Source organism: Scomber scombrus, chromosome 21, assembly GCF_963691925.1.
Source record: "Scomber scombrus chromosome 21, fScoSco1.1, whole genome shotgun sequence".
NCBI lineage: Eukaryota > Metazoa > Chordata > Actinopteri > Scombriformes > Scombridae > Scomber > Scomber scombrus.
In genome coordinates, this window is record NC_084990.1 from 9,961,141 (window position 1) to 9,982,339 (window position 21,199).

General features: G+C 37.5%; 3 protein-coding genes across 5 annotated transcripts; 1 reads left to right on the top strand and 2 right to left on the bottom strand.

Moving 5' to 3' along the window:
- Positions 1 to 231: 231 nt before the first annotated feature.
- On the bottom strand, positions 232 to 6,611 carry LOC134003266 (alanyl-tRNA editing protein Aarsd1-like). Of its 3 annotated transcripts, XM_062442408.1 has the most exons (17): positions 6,486 to 6,611; positions 6,205 to 6,318; positions 5,960 to 6,026; positions 5,748 to 5,846; positions 5,389 to 5,478; positions 5,192 to 5,251; positions 3,200 to 3,328; positions 2,865 to 3,024; positions 2,629 to 2,686; positions 2,362 to 2,518; positions 2,138 to 2,254; positions 1,724 to 1,854; positions 1,553 to 1,619; positions 1,210 to 1,301; positions 998 to 1,052; positions 823 to 917; positions 232 to 735 (listed from the first exon to the last, which is right to left on the bottom strand). In XM_062442408.1, the coding sequence occupies exons 1-17, from the start codon at positions 6,518 to 6,520 to the stop codon at positions 597 to 599; spliced, it is 1,665 nt and encodes a 554-aa protein (XP_062298392.1). In that variant the 5' UTR covers positions 6,521 to 6,611; the 3' UTR covers positions 232 to 596. The 3 variants fall into 3 exon arrangements, with proteins under 3 accessions (XP_062298392.1, XP_062298390.1, XP_062298391.1); XM_062442406.1 differs by lacking the exons at positions 5,192 to 5,251; positions 5,389 to 5,478; positions 5,748 to 5,846; ... (1 more) ...; positions 6,205 to 6,318; positions 6,486 to 6,611 and adding an exon at positions 3,802 to 3,914; XM_062442407.1 differs by lacking the exons at positions 232 to 735; positions 823 to 917; positions 998 to 1,052; ... (6 more) ...; positions 2,865 to 3,024; positions 3,200 to 3,328 and adding an exon at positions 4,860 to 5,031.
- Positions 6,612 to 9,291: 2,680 nt separating this feature from the next.
- On the top strand, positions 9,292 to 16,275 carry kat7b (K(lysine) acetyltransferase 7b). Its single transcript, XM_062442370.1, has 14 exons — positions 9,292 to 9,462; positions 10,439 to 10,589; positions 10,691 to 10,939; positions 11,103 to 11,185; positions 11,743 to 11,826; positions 12,010 to 12,108; positions 12,233 to 12,343; positions 12,556 to 12,747; positions 12,995 to 13,084; positions 13,294 to 13,434; positions 13,558 to 13,651; positions 14,470 to 14,616; positions 14,786 to 14,892; positions 15,403 to 16,275. The coding sequence occupies exons 1-14, from the start codon at positions 9,445 to 9,447 to the stop codon at positions 15,502 to 15,504; spliced, it is 1,668 nt and encodes a 555-aa protein (XP_062298354.1). The 5' UTR covers positions 9,292 to 9,444; the 3' UTR covers positions 15,505 to 16,275.
- On the bottom strand, positions 16,276 to 17,352 carry si:ch211-131k2.2 (uncharacterized). Its single transcript, XM_062442371.1, has 5 exons — positions 17,245 to 17,352; positions 16,920 to 17,016; positions 16,721 to 16,750; positions 16,549 to 16,602; positions 16,276 to 16,367 (listed from the first exon to the last, which is right to left on the bottom strand). Exons 1-5 carry the CDS (start codon positions 17,350 to 17,352, stop codon positions 16,276 to 16,278), a joined length of 381 nt encoding a protein of 126 aa, XP_062298355.1.
- Positions 17,353 to 21,199: the final 3,847 nt, after the last annotated feature.

Genomic DNA, 21,199 nt, shown 5'->3' on the forward strand with positions numbered 1-21,199 from the left:
GGGTTTCTATTTTTCTGGTAACTCAAAGTAATCCTGCAAATACCAGTAAAAGATGATTTAAAAACATCCATGTAAGACTATTTTTTGTATATTTTCATGTATTTTATATTTAAATAAAATATTAAATGTCATGTGTTGATATTTTAATTACTTTGCAGGAAAATGCATGTTTAATTTATTAAATAAAGGAGTTGTATTAACAATATGAGCAGTAGGTATATGACAAGTGAATTTTCTCCAATAAGAACTTTATTTGTGCAGATTGCAGACTGATGTGTTCTTGAGCCAGGCAGTTAAATCAACTCTCAGATGTAATTTTATTCCTTTTATTTTCTGATAACAGAAAATATAAATTTTTACACTGGCGATTTTAAATTATTTAAAAATAACATGAAAATCATATGTACAGCCCATGTTGTACAGAAGTGTCAATTATATACAATTTCACATAAATGATCAGTTTCTCTGAGGAACAATTTATGTATTTAAAAATGTAGTGACAAAACATGATTCTTTAGGACAGTCATTAGGTAAACTCTCCCTATTGGCTTTGAAATGTATTAATTCCCTTTAGAAATATAAAATATTTGCTGGGTTTATTCTTCTCCTCTGGTGGGTTGTTTGCAGTGTTGCTGCAGTAAAGCCTCCACCTCCCCTCTTCTTGCCATATTGTTAGCTTTGCCTTGGAAACGTCCATTTTTTCCTGCCCCCTTCCCTTGGAGCAGCTCTAAAACCCTAGAGAACACACAGACAGATACATACAGTAACTTACACAAATGTTTGATCAGTAGAGTTCTAAAAGAAAAAGGTGGTGTCTCTTACCGTGGTCCCATCTCAGTCACTGTTTGACTTGGTCCAGCCAGCAGAAACAAACCAGGTCCCTTCTCCTCTCCAACAGTCAAGAAAACCAAAGTTTCCTAAGAAAAGACAAAACCAGGCTTTTCAAAAATATTCAACTGCTAATACTAAGAACCAATCACTTAGGTTATATTATTACCTCTGTATTTATTTCATTGGCGATGATGTTCATGAACTCATTGTCTCCCTCTTTTCTGTCAGGAGGAGAAAAAACATTTTTATCTCAAACACTAATTGATACTCGTCTTTAAATCTGACCTGGTCTCCCTTGTGGTGTCTGTCATGGAAATGTGTTTTCTTCAAGATGCTTAACATCAAACCAGCCTTTTACCTTGAAGAAGAGTCTCTTACTTGTAAAAACTGAAGAAGTTGCCTCTCTGGGGGTCATTCTTGAAGCTTTGAGCGATGAGGACAGCCATGTCTCGTAGCAGGCTCAAGTTAGTCTGCCAAATACATTTTTATGATGGTTAGGGAGTGTACCTGAAGTATGTTCCAGTACTTTGCAGCAAGTATGTGAAACAAAAAGTCTGATTTGAAGGAGGCTCTTTGTAGTTAATGACCTCTTCTGGCAACTAATAGGAATTACAATGTAGGCCAATGAAGCCCGACTTGCTGCAATAACTGCTGTCCCGGTCTAATTTCAAAAGAATTAAAAGTTAGAAAAACATGACAGCAATATAAGAATATCACTTACTTTCTGTAGTAGCTTAGCAGATTTCTGCAATTTGTCAACTGCCTCAACATGCTCATCAGGTCCAGTTCTGTTTAACAATGGCAAAGTAAGGTTATTTTATTTTCACTTCAAACTCTGTGAATAAGTTTAATTGACAATGGTGATATTTGATGATTCAGACCATTGACTCACTTCAGAAGAGAAACCAAAGACCGTTCTGTGCTGAAACTTTTCTCAGCATACTTCAGCACTCTGTTTCCTGCCAGGAATATCAGATTGGTTTTGTTTTTCTTTCCTTTCTCAGTGCCCAGAAGCTTTATCATCTAAAATCCAGATGAGAGAAAATGAAACACACTGATTAATTTCTTTGAATCACTTGAACATGTCACATATGACTTGTAAATATATGTTAACTGTGTATTGTTTTCCCCCCACTTTTTTATGTTTACAGTTTTCATGATAGAAAACTGATGGATCAGAAGATTATACATTTTTTGTACATCTATGTGTACATTTTCATGACATCAGAAGTGTTTAAAATTATACAAAAGTCATGAGACACTTGTGTACCTGAATGTATGTGTGTGTATGTGAGTGAAGTTGTACCTGTAAATGACCGAGGTTCGACACATGGGTTCCACAACACATGTTGGCATCAATACCCTCGATATCAATAATCCGAATTGGCCCTGCATGGTCATCTGGCAGCCCGCGACTCCTCACCTGGTTCACAGACACAACTCATGTCACATATTGCACATGTATAATCTTTAAATATTTTATTTACTTGTTTAGCACCAGTATGTTCAATATCTACAGTATAAACAAACCTTTTCCACAGCAGGATCATCGATAGAGAGGAGCTGAACAGTGACAGGGACATGGGCTCGGATCTTCTCATTTATGGCTTCTTCCAGTTCCTGGAGCTGGGCAGGTTTTACACAGGGAGTGTCCAGTTCAATGGTGCTTCTCTGACGTCCCAGCTCCCTGAAAAAAAAAAAAATCTAAATAAGATGGGCGAGTACAGAAGATTTTATGTTGACAGTGAAATAATTTGGTGAGGTGTAAAGTATATAATCTGTGCAGTGGGGATGTACCAGGATGTGGTCTTGTATCCAAACATCGTTTCAGCCAAAGCTGTGATCAGATGTTGACCTAAAAGTAAGGAGGAAAGCAATCATAGTTGATCGCCAAAACAAAACAGATTTTCAGATGTGTTTACTGTCGGATGATGATCACGCTTTCATGGTTCAGTTTTGAAAACGAGTCACTTTGTACTGGACACGCACGCAACAGCCTGACCTCAACAGATCCTCAAGGAAATGGTTCTCACCTGAGTGTTGCTGCATATGGTCGAATCTTCTCTCCCAGTCCACCTTCACAAGCACCTCCTGACCCTTCTCCAAGGATGAGCACACAAAGTGTATGGCATCTGGCCCCTGCCTTGTCACCCTCAAAGCTTGGACATCTCCAATCAGACCGTGGTCATCTGGCTGATGATGTAGAAAACAGCAAACAAAGTATGAGAAACAACATAATACTTCTTCTATGCCCCTCCTCATGCACAAGTGCAACATGAAAAATATACGGGTGGATTGGATTTATAAATTCATTGCATAAATGGACTTTGGAAACCGAAAACAGTAACATTTTGAAAATCCAACTTACTTGGCCACCTCCCTCAGGAAACAAGATAGTGTCTTGGAGCTTCACATTAAAGCCTTTAAGAGTTTCTTTCTTTCCATTGATTTCACGTTTGAGCTCAGCTGGGCTGCAGGAAACTACAGAGGTAACAAACTGAAAGGAAAAGAGGAGGAGGAGTGAGAGTAGCACGCAGCTGTTGAACGGTTTAGGATTTCAGTCTTACATAGATCTGTACTGCGGTCTGCAGTTTGCACGAAAAGTGTCTGACAATCTATACATATCTTACTGTGTAAAGTGTGGTCAAATGTTGTTTCCACTACTTAACTCAACTGTGAAAACGCTGTTTAACTGTATCTTAACTCGTTTCAGACTGACAATGTGAATATGAGTATGAGCGGCTAGAGAATACAAATTCTGTTCTTGTAGGCTATTTGTCACAACATTAAAAAAGCAGAGAACTCCACACATATTAAACAATATAGTCCTTAAATGTGACAGTGAGTAACTAGCCTGTACTTTAGCAACCGTGCTAACCATTTCTGCAGAGAACATTACATTTCCGTCAGATGGTTCAGCGGGCTGTTTAACAGTTAAGCATTGCAGAACTGTCCGAAACACTTTCATACCTCTTTTAGATAGCATTCCCGTTGACACTGAAAAGCCATGTTGGAGGGTTTCTCTTCTAAAAGCTGAAGTCTGTCACAAGAGAATAACGCTCCTTCTTCTTCTTCTTCCTTGGTTTTACCGGCCGAAAACAAACCAGCGTTAAAGGCGCCACCTACCGTAGTAGATACATACTGTTGTTTTTCAAAGCCTGACCGCAGGGACAGATATACTTTATGTCTGTTAAACAAACAAATAGATGCTTATATCTATACATAATTAAACAGAGATAGTGCAATTTAAAATATCTGCTTACAGTATCTGGTTTGCTCTTGAAGTGAATATCTGCTCTAAAAGATGTTTTTAAAGCCAACAAAATTAAAGATTAAATTTGGCAGCAGTCACATCTGCCTCCACTGATAAAACATCCACTGGCCCTGTACCAACGGACCTGAATGACACTGTTTCAGCTGACCAAGGTTCAGTCACCACATCTGAATTGAATCTGTGAGCTGTTGGTAAGCAACTACAAGAACCATCATAGTAGCCACAGTAGTAAGTAACAGTAGTATAGTAGCTTTATAGTAGTTTTTCTCCTTTAATACTGAACGCCCTAGAACTGACCCGCACATATTCAACAGTTTTCTTGCAGTTACAGTGAGAACTGACTGTGATACAGCTCTCAGCTTTGTACACGTAGTAAAAGAGTCCAAACCAAGAAACACCAACTTTGGGTGGCTTTGACTTGCCTTGCTGAATTTGGATTTTGCAACAAAGAACAAACATAAACTTGACCATACTGTAGGATAAGCTGCATAAAACAATACAATACAGGAAATATAGTATAAAAGTACCATAATTAGTACCTACATACATACATATATCATTATAAAAAATCATACCCATCACCACCCATCAACTGTTTGTTGACACAGTTGACAGTACAATACACGTACACATCTGCACAGACAAGCCAGTGACAAAAAAATTGCATCCAAGCTTTATAATATTATGACTGTCAGACAACGGTTGATAAAAGTTAGTTTTTATTAATTAACTGACAATTACTTGTCATTGTACAATGGACAATAATGCGTAAATAAATAATCACATAGAAAAAATTACATCTCTAAAATATTTTGGACAATAACACGTTGAATCATCAGCAAATATTACAAACATTCAGCAAACATAGCATTGTCTGCAGTAGTGGCCTGGCCTCCAACACAGAGATACTGTGAGTCTCAGTCAGACTGTGGGGGAAGAAAGGAGACAGTGGTCAGTGTCCATATTTAGATTATCAATGCATTATTTTCCCTTTACATAGCCATACATCAAAGCAAACCAATAATGTCAGTAATAATCTGTAGGCAATCATCTATATTAAATGTTAACACGGGGCACAGCACTTACATCACTGAGATCATCCATATCTGGTGCTCCTCCTTTCTTAGCGGCCATATCTAGGATCATCTGAAAAAGGTAAGCCACATATTCACACACTCAAATTCAAACCCTCCTTTTAATATTACAAAAGTACAAATATTGTGCACAGTTTCCAAAGCTCTAGAATTAATGTCAGCATTTAATGGTTCAGGGACTTGACTCACATCTGCGTATCTATCGTACTCTTCCTTTCCTTCGTCTTCTTCATGCTCCCAGTCCCTCCAGTTGTCAAAGTCCACAGCAAGCCAACTTGGCTGCACAAGGAAGGAGAAACAACACAATTCAAGATTTTATTTACCAGGGTAAAACTGAGAGGTGTTGAAGTAGAACCTTGCTTCATATTTATACAGTTACACACCTCCACACCTTTTTAGCTGATGTGGGGGATTAGTTGAGCTGCCTGGGTGATTTAATAGCTCTGCAGGTAAATGTCAGGCCATGTTAAAACTCTGATGTTTCTGACATGTATTTTCAGAACTTCACTGTACATCATTAAAACTTTGTGACTGACATACAGACTTACCTTAGCGAGATCCTTCTGGAGACGAGGCCATGAAAAATCAGGCTTCACCTTCCTTAGCAAAATATTGATGTTGCGGTCATAGACTCTTTCTCTGGAGTCCTTTAAGTGATGAAAGAATATGAACACACTTGTATTTAACAACACGATGACTGCATATTTCATCATACAGCACAATTCATTGGTCTCATCATGCCTGAAAAGTGGATGCTTACGTTAATTTGGATTGTATCGTAGAAGTACAGCTCATTATAGATCACATCATCCTCGTCGTTTTTGCAGCTGTTGAAGAAAGAACAAGTCTATTAAGGGAACATTTTAGTACATACACAAATTGCAACACTAAGCCTATATAGTGCAGCCAAAAATGGCTGAGATTTTCTACAAACTCTGTTATATGTTACAAAAGACAGAGATAGAGAGCTAGTGAGATTTAAGAAAAAACATTTTGTAAACTCACCATAAAACAATTTTGTCTGGCTGGATGTCAACCTGGACATCTTTAGGTTTTTGAACCTTGAAGTTCATAGTGACATATTTCTTTCTGTCAAACCACACCGCATGTGCTGGCTGGCTGTTAAAAAAAAGAAAGAAGACAAACTGTTATACTTTTTAATCAAATATACAATCATTTATATGAGTTTCTAAAAGTGAAACCTCTTTGTAATCAAAAGGATTAGTAAAAAGCATGTGTTGGTCACTTTTAGTAATGTTACCCTTGAAGAAACTGGCACCACTTACCATTCCTCTGGTCGAACAATTTTGGGTTTGTTCATTCTGATTCTTGGGTAAAGCTAGAACAGAAACTACTATATCTTAGTCCTTTAACAGAGAGAAGGTAAAAAATCCTGCAGCAGTCGAATGGTCTGTGTGCTCTAATGGAGTACACATGGCTGTGTATGCTATTTAAAGAACAGTTGGTATCAGCTGCTAGGGGGACTTGCCTGCCACAGCCCCTTCCCCTGCCCTTTACGGTCTGTGCTTGGAAGTCTCTGGAAAACAGATGCTTTTTCTGGGTTCTGCAAAACTTCAGCCTCCCCCAGCTGGTTGCTTATCAGGGTGGAGGTGGGGGCAGGGAAATAGAAAACAGAAAAGTATATTTCAACAAATGGGACATATGAAAGAGTAGAAAATAGTTAATTCAGCTTAGAGCATTTGTTTTGTTATTGTGTTCATGTTTGTAGGAAGAAAAAAATTATTCTCCATTGTGGAGGGGGCTGAACTTTTTTCATCAAATAGATCAATATAGTTACAATTTTTTTTTTGCATTAAACAGGTCTTGCAAGACTTGTACAATATTGAGAATTAAGAATGTACAAATAATCCACTGGATCATTTAGTAGTAGTGGTAGTAGCTTTATTGTCATTATATTGAGGGTTAGACACTTGTCACAGTCTGTTCTGCTCTTCTCCTGCTGCTGGTAAAATTCCATTCCTCATGTCCGGGAGTGCTACTGGCATTATCTTACCTGCTGCCAACTCGGTCTTTGGTGACCCTGAGCCCTGCCTGTTGCCCTACACATTCTGCCTATACCTGTTCAGTTACCTTGCGGACTATAATAAAGATCATTTTAAACTGCTCACTGGTGTTCTGTGCTGCTACTGGGTTCTACCACCTCCACCCGTTACAACAATATAACGAAATTTAGATAGCACTCCCTGAGCCATAAAACATTTAAGAAAATTAAAAACAATTTAAGACATAAATAAAACATTGATAATCTATAAGAGCAATAAAGTGCAATATAAAAAGGTGCAACCACAGCAAACAGTAGCAATGCTTGTTGTAACAGTAGGCCACACTCCAGTGAGTGTGGGTGAGTGGGATGAGGGGATCAGGCCGTGTTCATTAGTTTAACAGCTTGGGGGAAGAAGCTGTTTTTCAGTCTTGTAGAGTGTGACTGAATTGTCCTGTATCTCCTGCCAGAGGGAAGTAGTTGGAAGTGGTGGTGGCCAGGATGTGTTGGGTCACGGATGATGTTTAAGGCCCTGCCCTGACAGCGGGTTTGGTAAATGTCCCTGATTACAGGAAGCTGGGTCCAAGTTATGTATTGTGTCGTCTTGATGAGTCTTTGCAGAGCCCTCTGGTCCTTCTTGGTGAAGCTGTGATGCAGTATGTGATGATACTATCCACAGTGCACCGGTAGACGTTAACCAGCAGATTCTGTGGCAAACCTGCTCTCTTCAGCTTCTGCAGGAAAAAGAGATGCTGTTATGCCTTCCCAATGATGGTGGGTGTATGTGCATCCCAGGAGAGGTCCTCAGAGATGTTTACCCCTTGATATTGTTTCCTAGGATAACAGAATAGAAAATTGGTTTTAGACAAAATTTTGTTGTAAAAAATATTAATTAAAAAAAAATAACCTTACGTTCTCGCGGTCTTCCTAATCAAATGGAGTTCACACTGTAAACATAAACATTTAAACTTCATCCCCTGAGAACTTCAAGATGAGGTTAGAAGTTCCAAAAAAATGTACTTAATGGACTTTGGATTATAAAACCTTTCTCTTTATGAGTGTTATAGTGATATTTTTAATGTAGTTATATCTTCAAGTAGCGCGAAAGTTTAGGTCTAATTAAACTTATAGTAAATAAATTAACTTTGAGACACACACACGCGCACACATGCACACACACACACACACACACACACACACACACACACACACACACACACACACACTAGTATACACTATACAAGTTACAAATAACTTGTCTATAGATAGTAAAGCTTGCATGTTCATGTTTTCACAGCTTGTTTGTTAGTCATGTACATCCAGCTAAAGAAAACATGTAACGTTCATTTAAATAATCAACTCAGATATGTTTATGTTTATTATATATGTTATTAATATTGATTTATAAATATACATTTAGACAAAATAACTATCCAGGGTTTCTCTGAGCTCCCCGCAGAAGGTTGCCTACTGCTCACATTGCCTAACTAATAAGCTGAATTAAGTTTATCAATAGGTCATATTAAACCCCAAGAAAACTCAAACTTATGAAAATGTATAATAATGAAATTGGAAAAATAAAGTAAATGTAAATTAGGGCTGATTCTAAGTTTTTCATCACTTGCAGTTTTGAAAAACCTTCTATATTTTGACCTGGACTAAATAAGAAGATTCCAGACAGCTCCGGATTTGTGAAACTATTATTCTATGTGTGAAAACAGAAAAAGTCTCATGTGGTCCGGATGGGAAAAAACAGTGAAACATTGTAGGAGGTGAAACCATAAGCAAAATAAAGTTTTCACAAATCTGAAAGTGGGTTTAAGCAACGTTAAGGCTTTTGCTACGACGTCTAACACTTTTTAAAATAAGTGTAATTAATGAAAAACTGAGAATCCACCGCTAAATATCGTTATTTATATTTCCAATAACTTTTTCCTAAACTGATTTAAGAAGCTAACTTCAGCGTCGTATTGGTTACCATGGCCGTAGTGGTTACCATGGATATAATGGTTGCTAAGGATGTATTGACGGCTCACTCGACTTCTTACCGGAAATGCAATTCTCTCTACTGTCTGTTTGGGGAATGTGGCGCGATAGATCCAGGCAAAGCTGTGTACATACAAACTTATGCCTGGATCAAGATCAATACATTGCTTTCTTTCGTCACTGTATATAAAGTTTGTTTGAGTTTTGCTTGCTTTGTCTCTTCAAACGCACATGAATCGGCGCCCGTCAAGCTGAAAATGCCTCGTAGACGACAGGTAGGAACAAATGTAGGTCGCATGATAGGGTAAGGTTAGCTAGGCGAAGTTAGCAACGATGTGTTCATTCTCCGGGTGATGACCGTGATCCTACATGCACCATTCATATTGCTAATGATTCAACACGCGTAAACACGGCATTAGTAGTGCATATGTGCAGCAGTTAATCATTTCACTGGTTTTCAATTGTATTAGTTGTCTTATTTTGCTTTGGCGGATGGTAACAAGCGCCTGTACCAAATCTACAACTTTACCTGACATATACTTGAAAAAAAAACAGTATTTTGTGGATCATATACGAGCCGAACTCACCATAAGACCACAACTTGTATTATGTCAAAAATATTTGAATAAATACAGGCTGGAATGATCATTAATAAGCACAACTCTTAAACGGTGAGATTTGCTAATGTAGTTTGGGTCAAGTCGAATAGCCGCTTAAAAAAGGGGGCAGCGTAGCTAACATTAAATGCTAACAACACTAGCTTGGCTACTTTGTCGTGTAGCCCCATATTATACTAGCAGCCGTTACGTTATTTAACTGGATACTCTTGCAAAAGTACCAAATGCTGGCTAACTTTGGTAAAATGTGCTTTTTTGGTTAGCCGGTAGTCTCAGCTGTGTAGCCTAACGTTACTGAAAACGCAGCGAGCAGCAAGCTAACAGCTGTCTGTGGCCTTTCTCTTAAAGCATGATTACAGAGGAGGTGGCTGGATAAAAATAGTGGGTAAACTCTTAAATGGCTTTTGTTACCCAATCGTATCTGTGTCCCAGATTTTGGTTTACTGGTATTATGAATCAAAAATCCACAGTTATTTGTAAGCTAACCTCATTGATTGTGCTTAAGACTCACCCCTATTGTTGTCATATCAAAGTGACACCACTTGCAGGGGCACATCAGCTGTTAACTTTTTGTACCATGATTGCAGAGTTTGAGTAGGATGCCTCTCATTGCACTTGCTTGTTTCCATGATAGAGACATATGGCTGGGAGTGGTTCAGATGGGACAGAAGACTCTGACTCCTCTGCTGAAAGAGAGCAGACCAACAGTTCAGAGAGTGATGGGAACATGTCCAAGAGGCAGCGCCTCACCAGAGCCTCCACTCGCCTTAGCCAAAGCTCACAAGGTTAGCCTATTCATTCAATACAATATATTATTTACAAAATTAACAGTGATTATTATCTCAGGTGTTTAATCAGAGTGGCGGTTTGACTCCATTTGGTTCAGATACTCCTGACTTGAAACGAGCTGCGGACCATGATGAATCTCCACCACTGACACCAACAGGAAATGCCCCCTCCTCTGAGTCTGAGCTGGACATCTCTAGCCCCAATGCCTCTCATGATGAGAGCCAGGCTAAAGATCAAGCCAGCAGAGATTCAGATAAGGACCTCTCCCATCGACCCAAGCGCCGTCGCTGCCATGAGACCTACAACTTTAACATGAAATGCCCCACCCCTGGGTGTAATTCACTCGGTAAAATCCCTATCCTTTTGCATATTTTATACATATGCCCATCAAGGGCATCCTTATTGATTATTTGAAAGTATTGAATTTGATTTATATTCAGTGACGTCTTCTGCCATAAGAATATGACAGTATTAACTCATAAATGACTTGCTTCTCTTTATTTACCCAGGTCACCTCACAGGAAAACATGAACGTCATTTTGCTGTATCGGGTTGTCCTCTTTACCACAATCTCTCTGCTGATGAGTGCAAAGTGAGTGTCTTCAAAAAATCTTGGATCTTTTTTAACTACTAGTTGATGTTCTGATGTGTTTCTACTTTCATTGGCTTGCATGAGGATTGCCAACACTGTTTATTGTATAGTCATTATATTGTATGTAATGTATTTTTAATGTTGTGCTTGGCTACCTTACACATTTGTCCTTCATCTCCCATGGTTTATTTTTCCCTTCATGATGCAAACCCTTCTAATATGTGCCATATCTGTACATAGATTTTGCATGATGTTTTGAGCTGTCTGCATTAAGGTTACATCAGTCAGTTTTATTGGTTTCATTGGGTATTTCATATAATTGTCAGACACAACAGTGTAAAACTTCTGGTCAACTAACACTGTACATATACAGCAATATTGATTTCAATGTCTCTCTCAACATTCAGTTTTTTGTTTTTTTAAATTGAACCTTTATTGTAGCAGGGTTACAATAAATAATATAATATCTCATCCCTCTCTGACTTATTCCAATGAGTTGTTTTTGTTGGGTTTGTTTTACTGTAAATAATAATCCATTCATAATTCTTTATTTTCAGGTGAAAGCCATCAGCCGCGAGAAACAAGAAGAGGAGATGAAGGTGCAGGAAGAAAGCAACTCGCGCCATGCAACTCGTCACCAGGTCTCTTTTTGTAATGATTGGTGTCACATTAATTGGTGTGACATTGCATGGATGTTATCTATGGATCCAGAATTAATTGTGTACAAAGTTTCCACCAGGTCTGGTGGCCCACCTCCACAGACCTACTGATAATTAATATCTTATTGCCAGTAAGTAACAACGTATTTCCATTTTGTTTTTCAGACACCAACATCAAAACAGAGCAGATACAAAGAGCAGGTGGCTGAGATTAGGAAGGGGCGTAACTCTGGACTGCAGAAGGAGCAGAAAGAAAAGCATATGGTACATCACCGGCACTCCACTGGCCCTTGTTCACCTGACACTGCACACTCTTTCTCCATGCGTCACCATTACAAGTGGCTCTGCATTACGTAGCTGAAGTGTTGTCATTCTGTCTGATCCACAGGAGCATCGGCAAACACACAGCAACACTAGAGAACCTCTGCTCGAGAACATCACCAGTGATTATGACCTGGAGCTTTTCAGGAAAGCCCAGGCCCGTGCATCTGAAGACCTGGTAATGTGCTGTTTCACATCCTTAAGATAATGAGCTATAAACACCACTTTATGGAATAAGAATATCATGCTTTTAAAACTAAACTAAACTCAACTATAAATAATGACAAAGATAATAAGCTGTGGAGCTCTTTTCTCATTTGTTACCTCATTAGGTGTCGGTTGTGAGGTTGGTGCTAGGATCAGCTGTGATATTATGTTTTCCTCCTTTAGGAGAAGCTGCGTATCCAGGGTCAGATCACTGAGGGCAGTAACATGATCAAAACCATACTGTTTGGCCGCTACGAGTTGGACACCTGGTACCACTCACCCTATCCTGAAGAGTACGCCCGCCTTGGTCGCCTCTACGTCTGTGAATTCTGCCTCAAATATATGAAGAGCCAGACCATCCTTAGGCGACACATGGTGAGAGTCTTAAAGCCTGTGATACACCACTAATGTTATGCCAAATACTGTTAATTATTAACTACAGTTTCTTTTATAGTATATTTGTTTTGTTTTTTTGTGCTTTTAAGATATCCACTATTTTGAAAAAGTCTCATACCTGACAGACTTACTGATGGTGAATGATAATGAAAGAGTAATGGTAAGAAATGTGGTGTAATTATGTTTTTATATATTGAAAATAATACGGATATGTGTGTGTTTTCAGGCCAAGTGTGTGTGGAAGCATCCCCCAGGAGATGAGGTGTACAGAAAAGGGGCTATTTCTGTGTTCGAAGTTGATGGTAAAAAGAACAAGGTAGGGGGACTTGTAATTTTAATTAAAAAAAAGAAGAGAAAAAAAGCAAAGTTAATATTATTTTGTGTCTTTGTGGTAACACCAGCTCATGTAGTTATTTGGCAGTTGTTTACCTATAAATCTGTAAGGCAAGTATCACAGTGACATCTGAATTTTAAGAAAAATCACATAATGCACAAAATCGAGTAAAGATGACATTTTATCCCCAGATATACTGCCAGAACCTGTGTTTACTTGCAAAGCTCTTCTTGGACCACAAAACGCTGTACTACGACGTGGAGCCTTTCCTCTTTTATGTCATGACTGAGGCTGACAACACCGGCTGCCATTTAGTGGGATACTTTTCAAAGGTAATTAAAGAATACATTTAGATTCATGGTGTATTTATACATTAAATACCGATCTTGTTTTGTAGAAATTGTTTTTTGCTCGTAATACAGAAATAAATAAAATGTTTTCTTTCTTATTTAAAGGAAAAAAATTCCTTCCTCAACTACAATGTTTCCTGTATTCTGACGATGCCGCAGTACATGAGGCAGGGCTTTGGCAAGATGCTCATTGACTTCAGTATGTATATATTCACTGATTTTCTCATTTTGTCAATTTGTTACTATGCGAAATTGCTGTTGTCTGTTCTAACAGTAGGATTTATCAGTTAATTAGAACATATAATTATACATTAAACATTTCCCTGCTCCAGAAAAAGACCCGATAAAATACATGAATATTTAAAAAAAATTAAAATCCCAACAATGAAGGATTAAGACGTATGTTATTGTTATTGAAATATGGTCGAATCATAAGCAGTTCTAAGATGGCTACGGTAAAAAATCAGAGTGTCTGCCCAGTCTGAAAAATCCCTGTTAATATTGGAGCAGTTAATAGAAAATAAAAATGATGGCATGGTTTGGACCTCTGTAATATCGTTCCTTTTAATGAAAATGACTGTAGCTCCATAATCACTGAATATAAAGTTGGCTGCTTTAAACTCAACCATCCTTTTTCATTCATCAGTTATGCAAATTCAGCCTAATTTTGGAGTCATATGGTAGTGCCAAAATTACCCTGTGAATAATTGATTGTTATTACTTGTTGTTTAGTCAACAAAATGTAAAACATTTAAAATCCATGATTCATTAAGTAGTATTCGTGCAGGGATTTTGCATTCGATTGTAAAATTATCATGAGCCATTTCATTCCAGTTTTATTCTTAACGAAATTATCGGTTTTAATTTGAAACACTGATGTGTTTTTGAATGGAATAAATGAAAATTATTGAAGTAATATTTTGGTCTATTTGCAGATGATGATAAAACATAGATTCTTAAAAATATTGATTGTTCTTTTAAACTACCCCTGCTGACTGTCCCCTGTGCTGTGTTTAGGTTATCTGCTGTCCAAAGTGGAGGAGAAGGTGGGCTCACCAGAGAGGCCTTTGTCTGACCTGGGCCTCATAAGCTACCGCAGCTACTGGAAAGAAGTGTTACTCAGATACATGTGCAACTTCCAAGGCAAAGAGATCTCCATCAAAGGTGAGTGACAGCACTTAATTCATATACAAGTTATCCACATATCTTTTTTAACTACCATTAAGATAAAATACAAAATGTTTTTTTAAGACACTATTAACACTTGAAAATATTGTCTTCAACAAAGTAGACAAATGTATTTACTTTTGTAATATATTTACTTGATACACAGAGATCAGTCAGGAAACTGCTGTCAATCCAGTGGACATCGTGAGCACCCTGCAGTCTCTCCAGATGCTCAAGTACTGGAAGGGAAAGCACTTGGTGTTGAAACGACAGGTAAGATGTCTGTCCATTGACCTGTTTAGTTATTTCATCACTGCTTAGTGTGCTACAGTCTCTAAGTCTAAGTCTTTTTTTTTGTATTGTGTATCTTTCATTTATATACTTATTTTATTGTTTTCTTGTGTTACCTTGTGTCTTTTATTATTTTATTATACTCAACATCAGTATAAATGACGCCCAGTCCTGATAATGATTTAAAAATAATAGTAATAATAATTATACTACTAATAATAATAGTGTAATTTAGCATCTCTCCATCTAATTTTTATATAAACATTTCTTTAAATATTGAGAGTTTACTTAAATAATTTCAATTAATGTTGGAACTTGGATTTTAAGATAATGCTGCAATAATGATCAGTATTCATTTTCCATAGCTTTTAGTCCCAATGCAATTTCTCCCTATTGAAAAATGACAGTAATTGTGCTTCCATTAAAATGTAATCATCAACATCAATCATCATCATTTGACAGTGCGGTTTGTTACTTTTTTCTTCCTCATAGGATCTGATTGATGAGTGGAAAGCAAAGGAGATCAAGCGAGGCAACAGCAACAAAACCATCGACCCAAGCTCACTGAAATGGACCCCTCCCAAAGGGACATAAGCACTAAGATCCTCAGGCTACTGAATGAACTCACCTCCAGCCTCACCAGCCACAAGTAGCCTAGACCTACTAACTGTCAATAAAGATCAGTGTTCTTCATTTCATTCATTTTTTTTAACCCTGCTTATTTGTGTCATGAAACCATTTTTTAAAAAACTTTTTATATTTTACTTTCGTTTATATTTTAAACACCATACATTCTACGTCAAAATGATTCTTGACTAAAACATTCTCAAAAAAAAAAGAAGAACGGTAGAGAATCTGTTTGTCCTTTTTTATTTGACATCTACTAAGCTTTGAATGTTAAATGATAAATGGTCCAGTGTGGTGGATAACATGAATGTTTCGCTTTGCTCATGCAAAAGAAAAAAAAAGAAAAGACATACCTACATTTGGCAGCATTTGCAGGCTGTTATTTTTATTTCGTTCAAGAAATGTGTATTTTGAAGATAATAGTTGTTTTTCTTTTTTTCCCCTTTTTTTTTGGATAAATACAGTAATTGTCAGCATGATTTGAAACTGTAAGCAGAGTGTATTTTGAGGAGTATGATTTATGGTCATGTATTCTTTGGTTGGTGTAAAATTGTATAGATCATGATATAATGTGTGCTTCTTTTTGTAGCTCCATCAATACAGGATTTGGACCCATTCTTCTGGTAAACCTGCCAAATAATGGAACAATAAATTGAGATATTTTTCAATTTGCTGCAGATATAAAAACTGACAATACCACTGTAAGAATGCACATACAAATAAAACAACCTCAGGTTTTTATACTGATACAATCATACCTTGCTTGTGTGGTTTCTCTGAAACATCGATTGCAGTGGTCGTTGCAGGTGGAAATATTCTGGTTAAAGATTCTGTTGATGAACAGAAAACATTTTAACTCAACATTTTAATGGGACTGTGTCTGCCTTGTACGCCTTGTACTTTTTAATCATAGTTGTTAAATGTGTATTAGCAATTGGATATTTTTTAATATCAATAAAGCTGCCTTGATATTTTCAAATGATAATATTGTTTCTTGGTATTTGTGCTCACCACCACTGGAAATGCTTCTTCCCATCAGGCCCACAAACATTTCTCCTTTGTTTCCTGGAAATTGAAAAAAAAAATCAGATTTTGATTAAAATGTGATGATGAAGATGCTGTAAAAGAAACTGAAATGATTTAGGTTGAAAAGTTTATTTTTTATTTTTATCAAGCTACTTACGTCTATTTACTTTAAAAGGTTTCTTTATTCCTATGAATGAAAAAAGCAGTATAATCACACACCAGTCTATTCATTTTCATTAACACAGATACAGATATTATGGTACATACTGAGAAAAAAAATTGAATTATAAACACAGAAGCAAAAAAACAATAGTTGCATGCTGTGTTTTTTAAGCGAATAAGATGTTAAAGGCCACCTGAGCGTTTCCCCATGAGTCCGTAGAAGCGAAGGGCTTTAGATCTTTTCATCAAAGTGGCAATGGGTCGGCTCAGATCTGTCTCCAGTGATTCATCCTGCCAGAAAAATTACACACGTTACACATTTGATTTGTTGTGGTAAAATCAAGATCATCAATTGAATATTAAATGTATAAATAATCCCTACACATATGCCCTAATTCCTTGATATTTAAGGTTGACAAATTAATAAAGCAGAGGGAGATTTGAGAATATTTTTGCAATAAAAAAAACAGTTGTATTCTCTCTCATTTCTGATGAGAACGGTACATTTCTGATGCTCACCTGCCAGTCTCTGGATAGTGCTCTCTCCTCTTCCACACTGGAAGACAGTCCCTGATGCACCAAAGCAAAAAAAGTAACAACCACAAATTGAATCTTCCAATTATCCATTTTTAGGTCACAGAGAAATATTTCAGTTTTTATCTCTGTAATAAAAACAATTGTTTCAAGCAGAAAAAGCTAGGGGAAAAAAGTTTGAAACAATGTCAAGCAGATGGGATGCAGCATTAATGTATCTGCTCCAAACTGCATCCAGGCGGCATTTATACCTCTATACCCCATGCTGCCAGACCCCTCCCCTCTAAACATGATTACGCACTTGCCTCCAGCAAATTTGAATTCTGCCAAATTTCAGTCATATTACAATTTACAATTATAATTAAGATTTGTTCCAACTTTTCACCTCAGTGATGAAGTGTTTTGTAGTCATTTCATGTTAAATATATGCTGAATCCAAGATTCTGCTTTCAGTTGAACAGACTGTAATTTAAACCAGACATTAAATCATGTTAAAGCTTAAATATTTACATTTGAGATGGTCAGCTTTCATCCATTTTTATTAGACATCTGAATTGCTTTTGGTCTAAAAATATTCTCTTGTTGATCATTTATGACCTTGTGATGTGCACATGCTTCTTTGATATCACAGAGGAAGAGGGCAGGGCATGCAGGCGCATCGGGTCTTTGAGCGATGCTTGGCAAATAAAACCCTTTCCTTTGAAGGTAGTACTTTATAGGTTAGCCATTTGACTTGGTGAACTACCGGTAGACCTGAATTCATTTAGTGGGACAACACAGATGGGACCTCTAAGATCATGTGAACTTCATGATATGTGCACTGATTTATAACGATTTCATATTAAATACAGATGTACTGAAGGTTGTATCAACTTGTAATCATCAGAAGTCAAGCAGAGAATGATGAAAAAAGTACTAGAGGAGACAGTTGACATTTCAAGTGTAATGAAATATGAATGAATCATGCTGCATCTTATAAATATACTAGAACACTGTGGTGAATCATGTCAATATTTGTAACTTTTTGATTATGCGATACGTCAGTAGGGTCATTTATTTTCCATTTCCTGAGATAATTACACTGTTATTAAGCCTTTTCATGATCTTTACTTACTTAGCCATTTAAATGCTCTGTTTTAATGAAAGGTGAGCTCTTTTTTCAACACTCTGGCCATAGAAATTTCTGGAGAGGCAATTAATTGACAATCTGTGCGCTGTAAGGACACCCACTTGAAACAAAGCTGACACATCAAATGCTTTGATCCATGCACAGGTGCTTCTTAAAGCAAGAAAAGCCTGGGACAATTAGGCCTGAAAGGCAATTACACCTGAACAGCCCTCATGTGCACATAGTCTAACCTACTGCTAACGTGGAGTGCTGAATCAAAAGAAATCAGAGGCACAACATTTGCATATGAAATGGTGAAACCACAAAGAGCTCCCGTAATGACAGAACACTGCATTTCCATGTGACGCAGGGTAGCAGTCGGGCAGGCTGTTTCAGGATTTTGGACCGTTCGCTGCTTGTGACTCACTGCCAGTACTGAGACTCAGATGTTAACATCCATTTCACCTTCAAATACAAGATTCTTCTAGTGTAAACTGTTCAATTATTAACAATTTGTCTTGTTACAATATAAACATGCATTATCTGGAGAGGTTTGAATCTGATAAGACAAGAACCTTGCTACCTTGTATAACAGGTTGTGTTCTGATCTAGGTGGCTGTGTTTGAGATTCTGGAGGTTTTAATGCAGGCTTCAAGTGGTTCACTCAGTAATTCCAAGGGAATCCCCCTTTATCTGCTTCATCTCCGTGAGTTATTACTTGTGTCCAAACATCTTTCATGAACAACAGCCTTTTACCTTGATCCAGTGTGTTAGATTTATTGGCATTTAACTTTGAGGTTGCCACACACACACACACACACACACACACACACACACACACACACACACACACACACACACACACACACACACACACACACACACACACACACACACACACACACACACACACACACACACACACACACACACACTGTTCTCCTACACACTTGGAGAACAACGGTGGCTGTGACACTCACAGAAAACACAAAAAAGCCCTCTCTGGAGCCAGTGTTTGGTTTGTCTATCCTGGGCTATTGTAAGAACATGACCATGCAACATCTCCCTATGTAGATATAAAAGGCTAATTGTAAGGTAATGAAAACATAATCATTCTTACTTTCAGGTGATTATACACTAATGAAAACATACTTATAATTATTATATTCAATTTCTGCCATCAGATCCCCCCTAAATCTTACACATTGTTCCTTTATAGGCCTGACTGAACCAATACAACTGGGTATTTTTTGCCACTGAACTGCAGCCCACTGTATTACACTGATCATCATCCCGGGGGAAATTGTACATGACAGATACAGTACACAGTATCTGTGTATAATTTCTTTGTGGTCTGAAGTAATAAAAACCATCATCTTGTCTATTCTTGTGAGTCGTGTGAATAAATGCTTTCATATGGTGTTTGCTATGCACCGCCATATTGTCAGTGTATCAGTCTCACTGCTTTTCTTAAATAACCGTTACATGAATTAGTCTAAAATGATCTAAATGTCATATTATCTTTTCCCTCACCTAAGAAAAGTTACAGGTACCTATAGATAAATGACACAGGGTGGCGCTACTTTATTGTTACAGCTGAGGGCTATAATCTCCTGTTGACAGATACTGTGTTATCAGATGAGGCAAACCCCAAGTATGCTCCAGTGTGGTGAGTTTAGTCTAGCGGACTGATATCATCACCTCTTTAGCCTAACAGAGCAGCTTTAAGGCCGACTTTTAAACCTGTTATCTCCACACAATCTGGATCCATCTTAACACTGACAAATTAGTCCATTCATAGAACTAAGTGGGCTTTACTGGAGCTGGTCAGTCAAGTGTGCAGCAGAAGAAAAGTGACAAAGGGTACTATGGGACACTGTGCTATGTAAATTTATTGTAATATGCTGTAAAGGCTATTAGGTACTTAAAGATCCCCTTCAGGCATGTTTTAAGACTTTTGAAAATACTCTGCTTTGAATAATAATTTGTGTCTGACGTGGTTTTATTAAAAAGTGAAGTAGATACATTTACTTAAGTCATATTATTAGTACTTCTCCCTCATTGGAAAATCCAGGATCTGTGAAGTATTTTTCATTTCATGTATTTTTCATGCTGGACCAAGATGTGTCATGTTTTAATGAAGTCCATTCTCAGTGTTCGTGCATTGGAGGCTTCAAGTTTCAACATCACACTTGTACAAGCTGCAAATTTGACCATTACTGTCTTCCAGTCTTTTGTGATATCATAAATCCTGTCCATAGGTACTCATGTTAACTCTGATTTAAGCTTAACAGAGAGAAATGTAAGATGAATGTGAAACTAGCCTTCTAATGTCAAAATCATCATTCCACGCAGGTCAGCTCAAACATCTAAGGTGCACAACAAAATAAGAGGGGGGTGGCCTTTAATATAAGTGTGCTTGCTATCTTGCTATTACAAGTTAACTAAAGTATTAATAAGAAGATGGGTTTTCAGTTCTCACGTTCCAAAAAAAGGGAGTGTAATTTGTAAAGTTCAATCAGCAAATGTCTTCTGTCTTCTTTCTACAAGTGTTATTGATTCTATCTTCAGGTATGTTTTTTTTGTTACAGTCAGATGTATGATTCCAGTTTTATCTGCTGTAATCTTGCTGAGTGTATGCGAGTGGACACAATGTGCATCTTGTCCAGGAGGTGGCAGTGTTCACTAACAGATGTATTCACAGCACCAAAACCTGAACAGCTATCGCCTCACCGTTTAAATGTTGCCACCACCTCACTGGAGGCATTGCATGAAGACTTTTAAGTTCTCATGATGCATTTCTTCATTGATTTTCTTATTATTACATGGGTT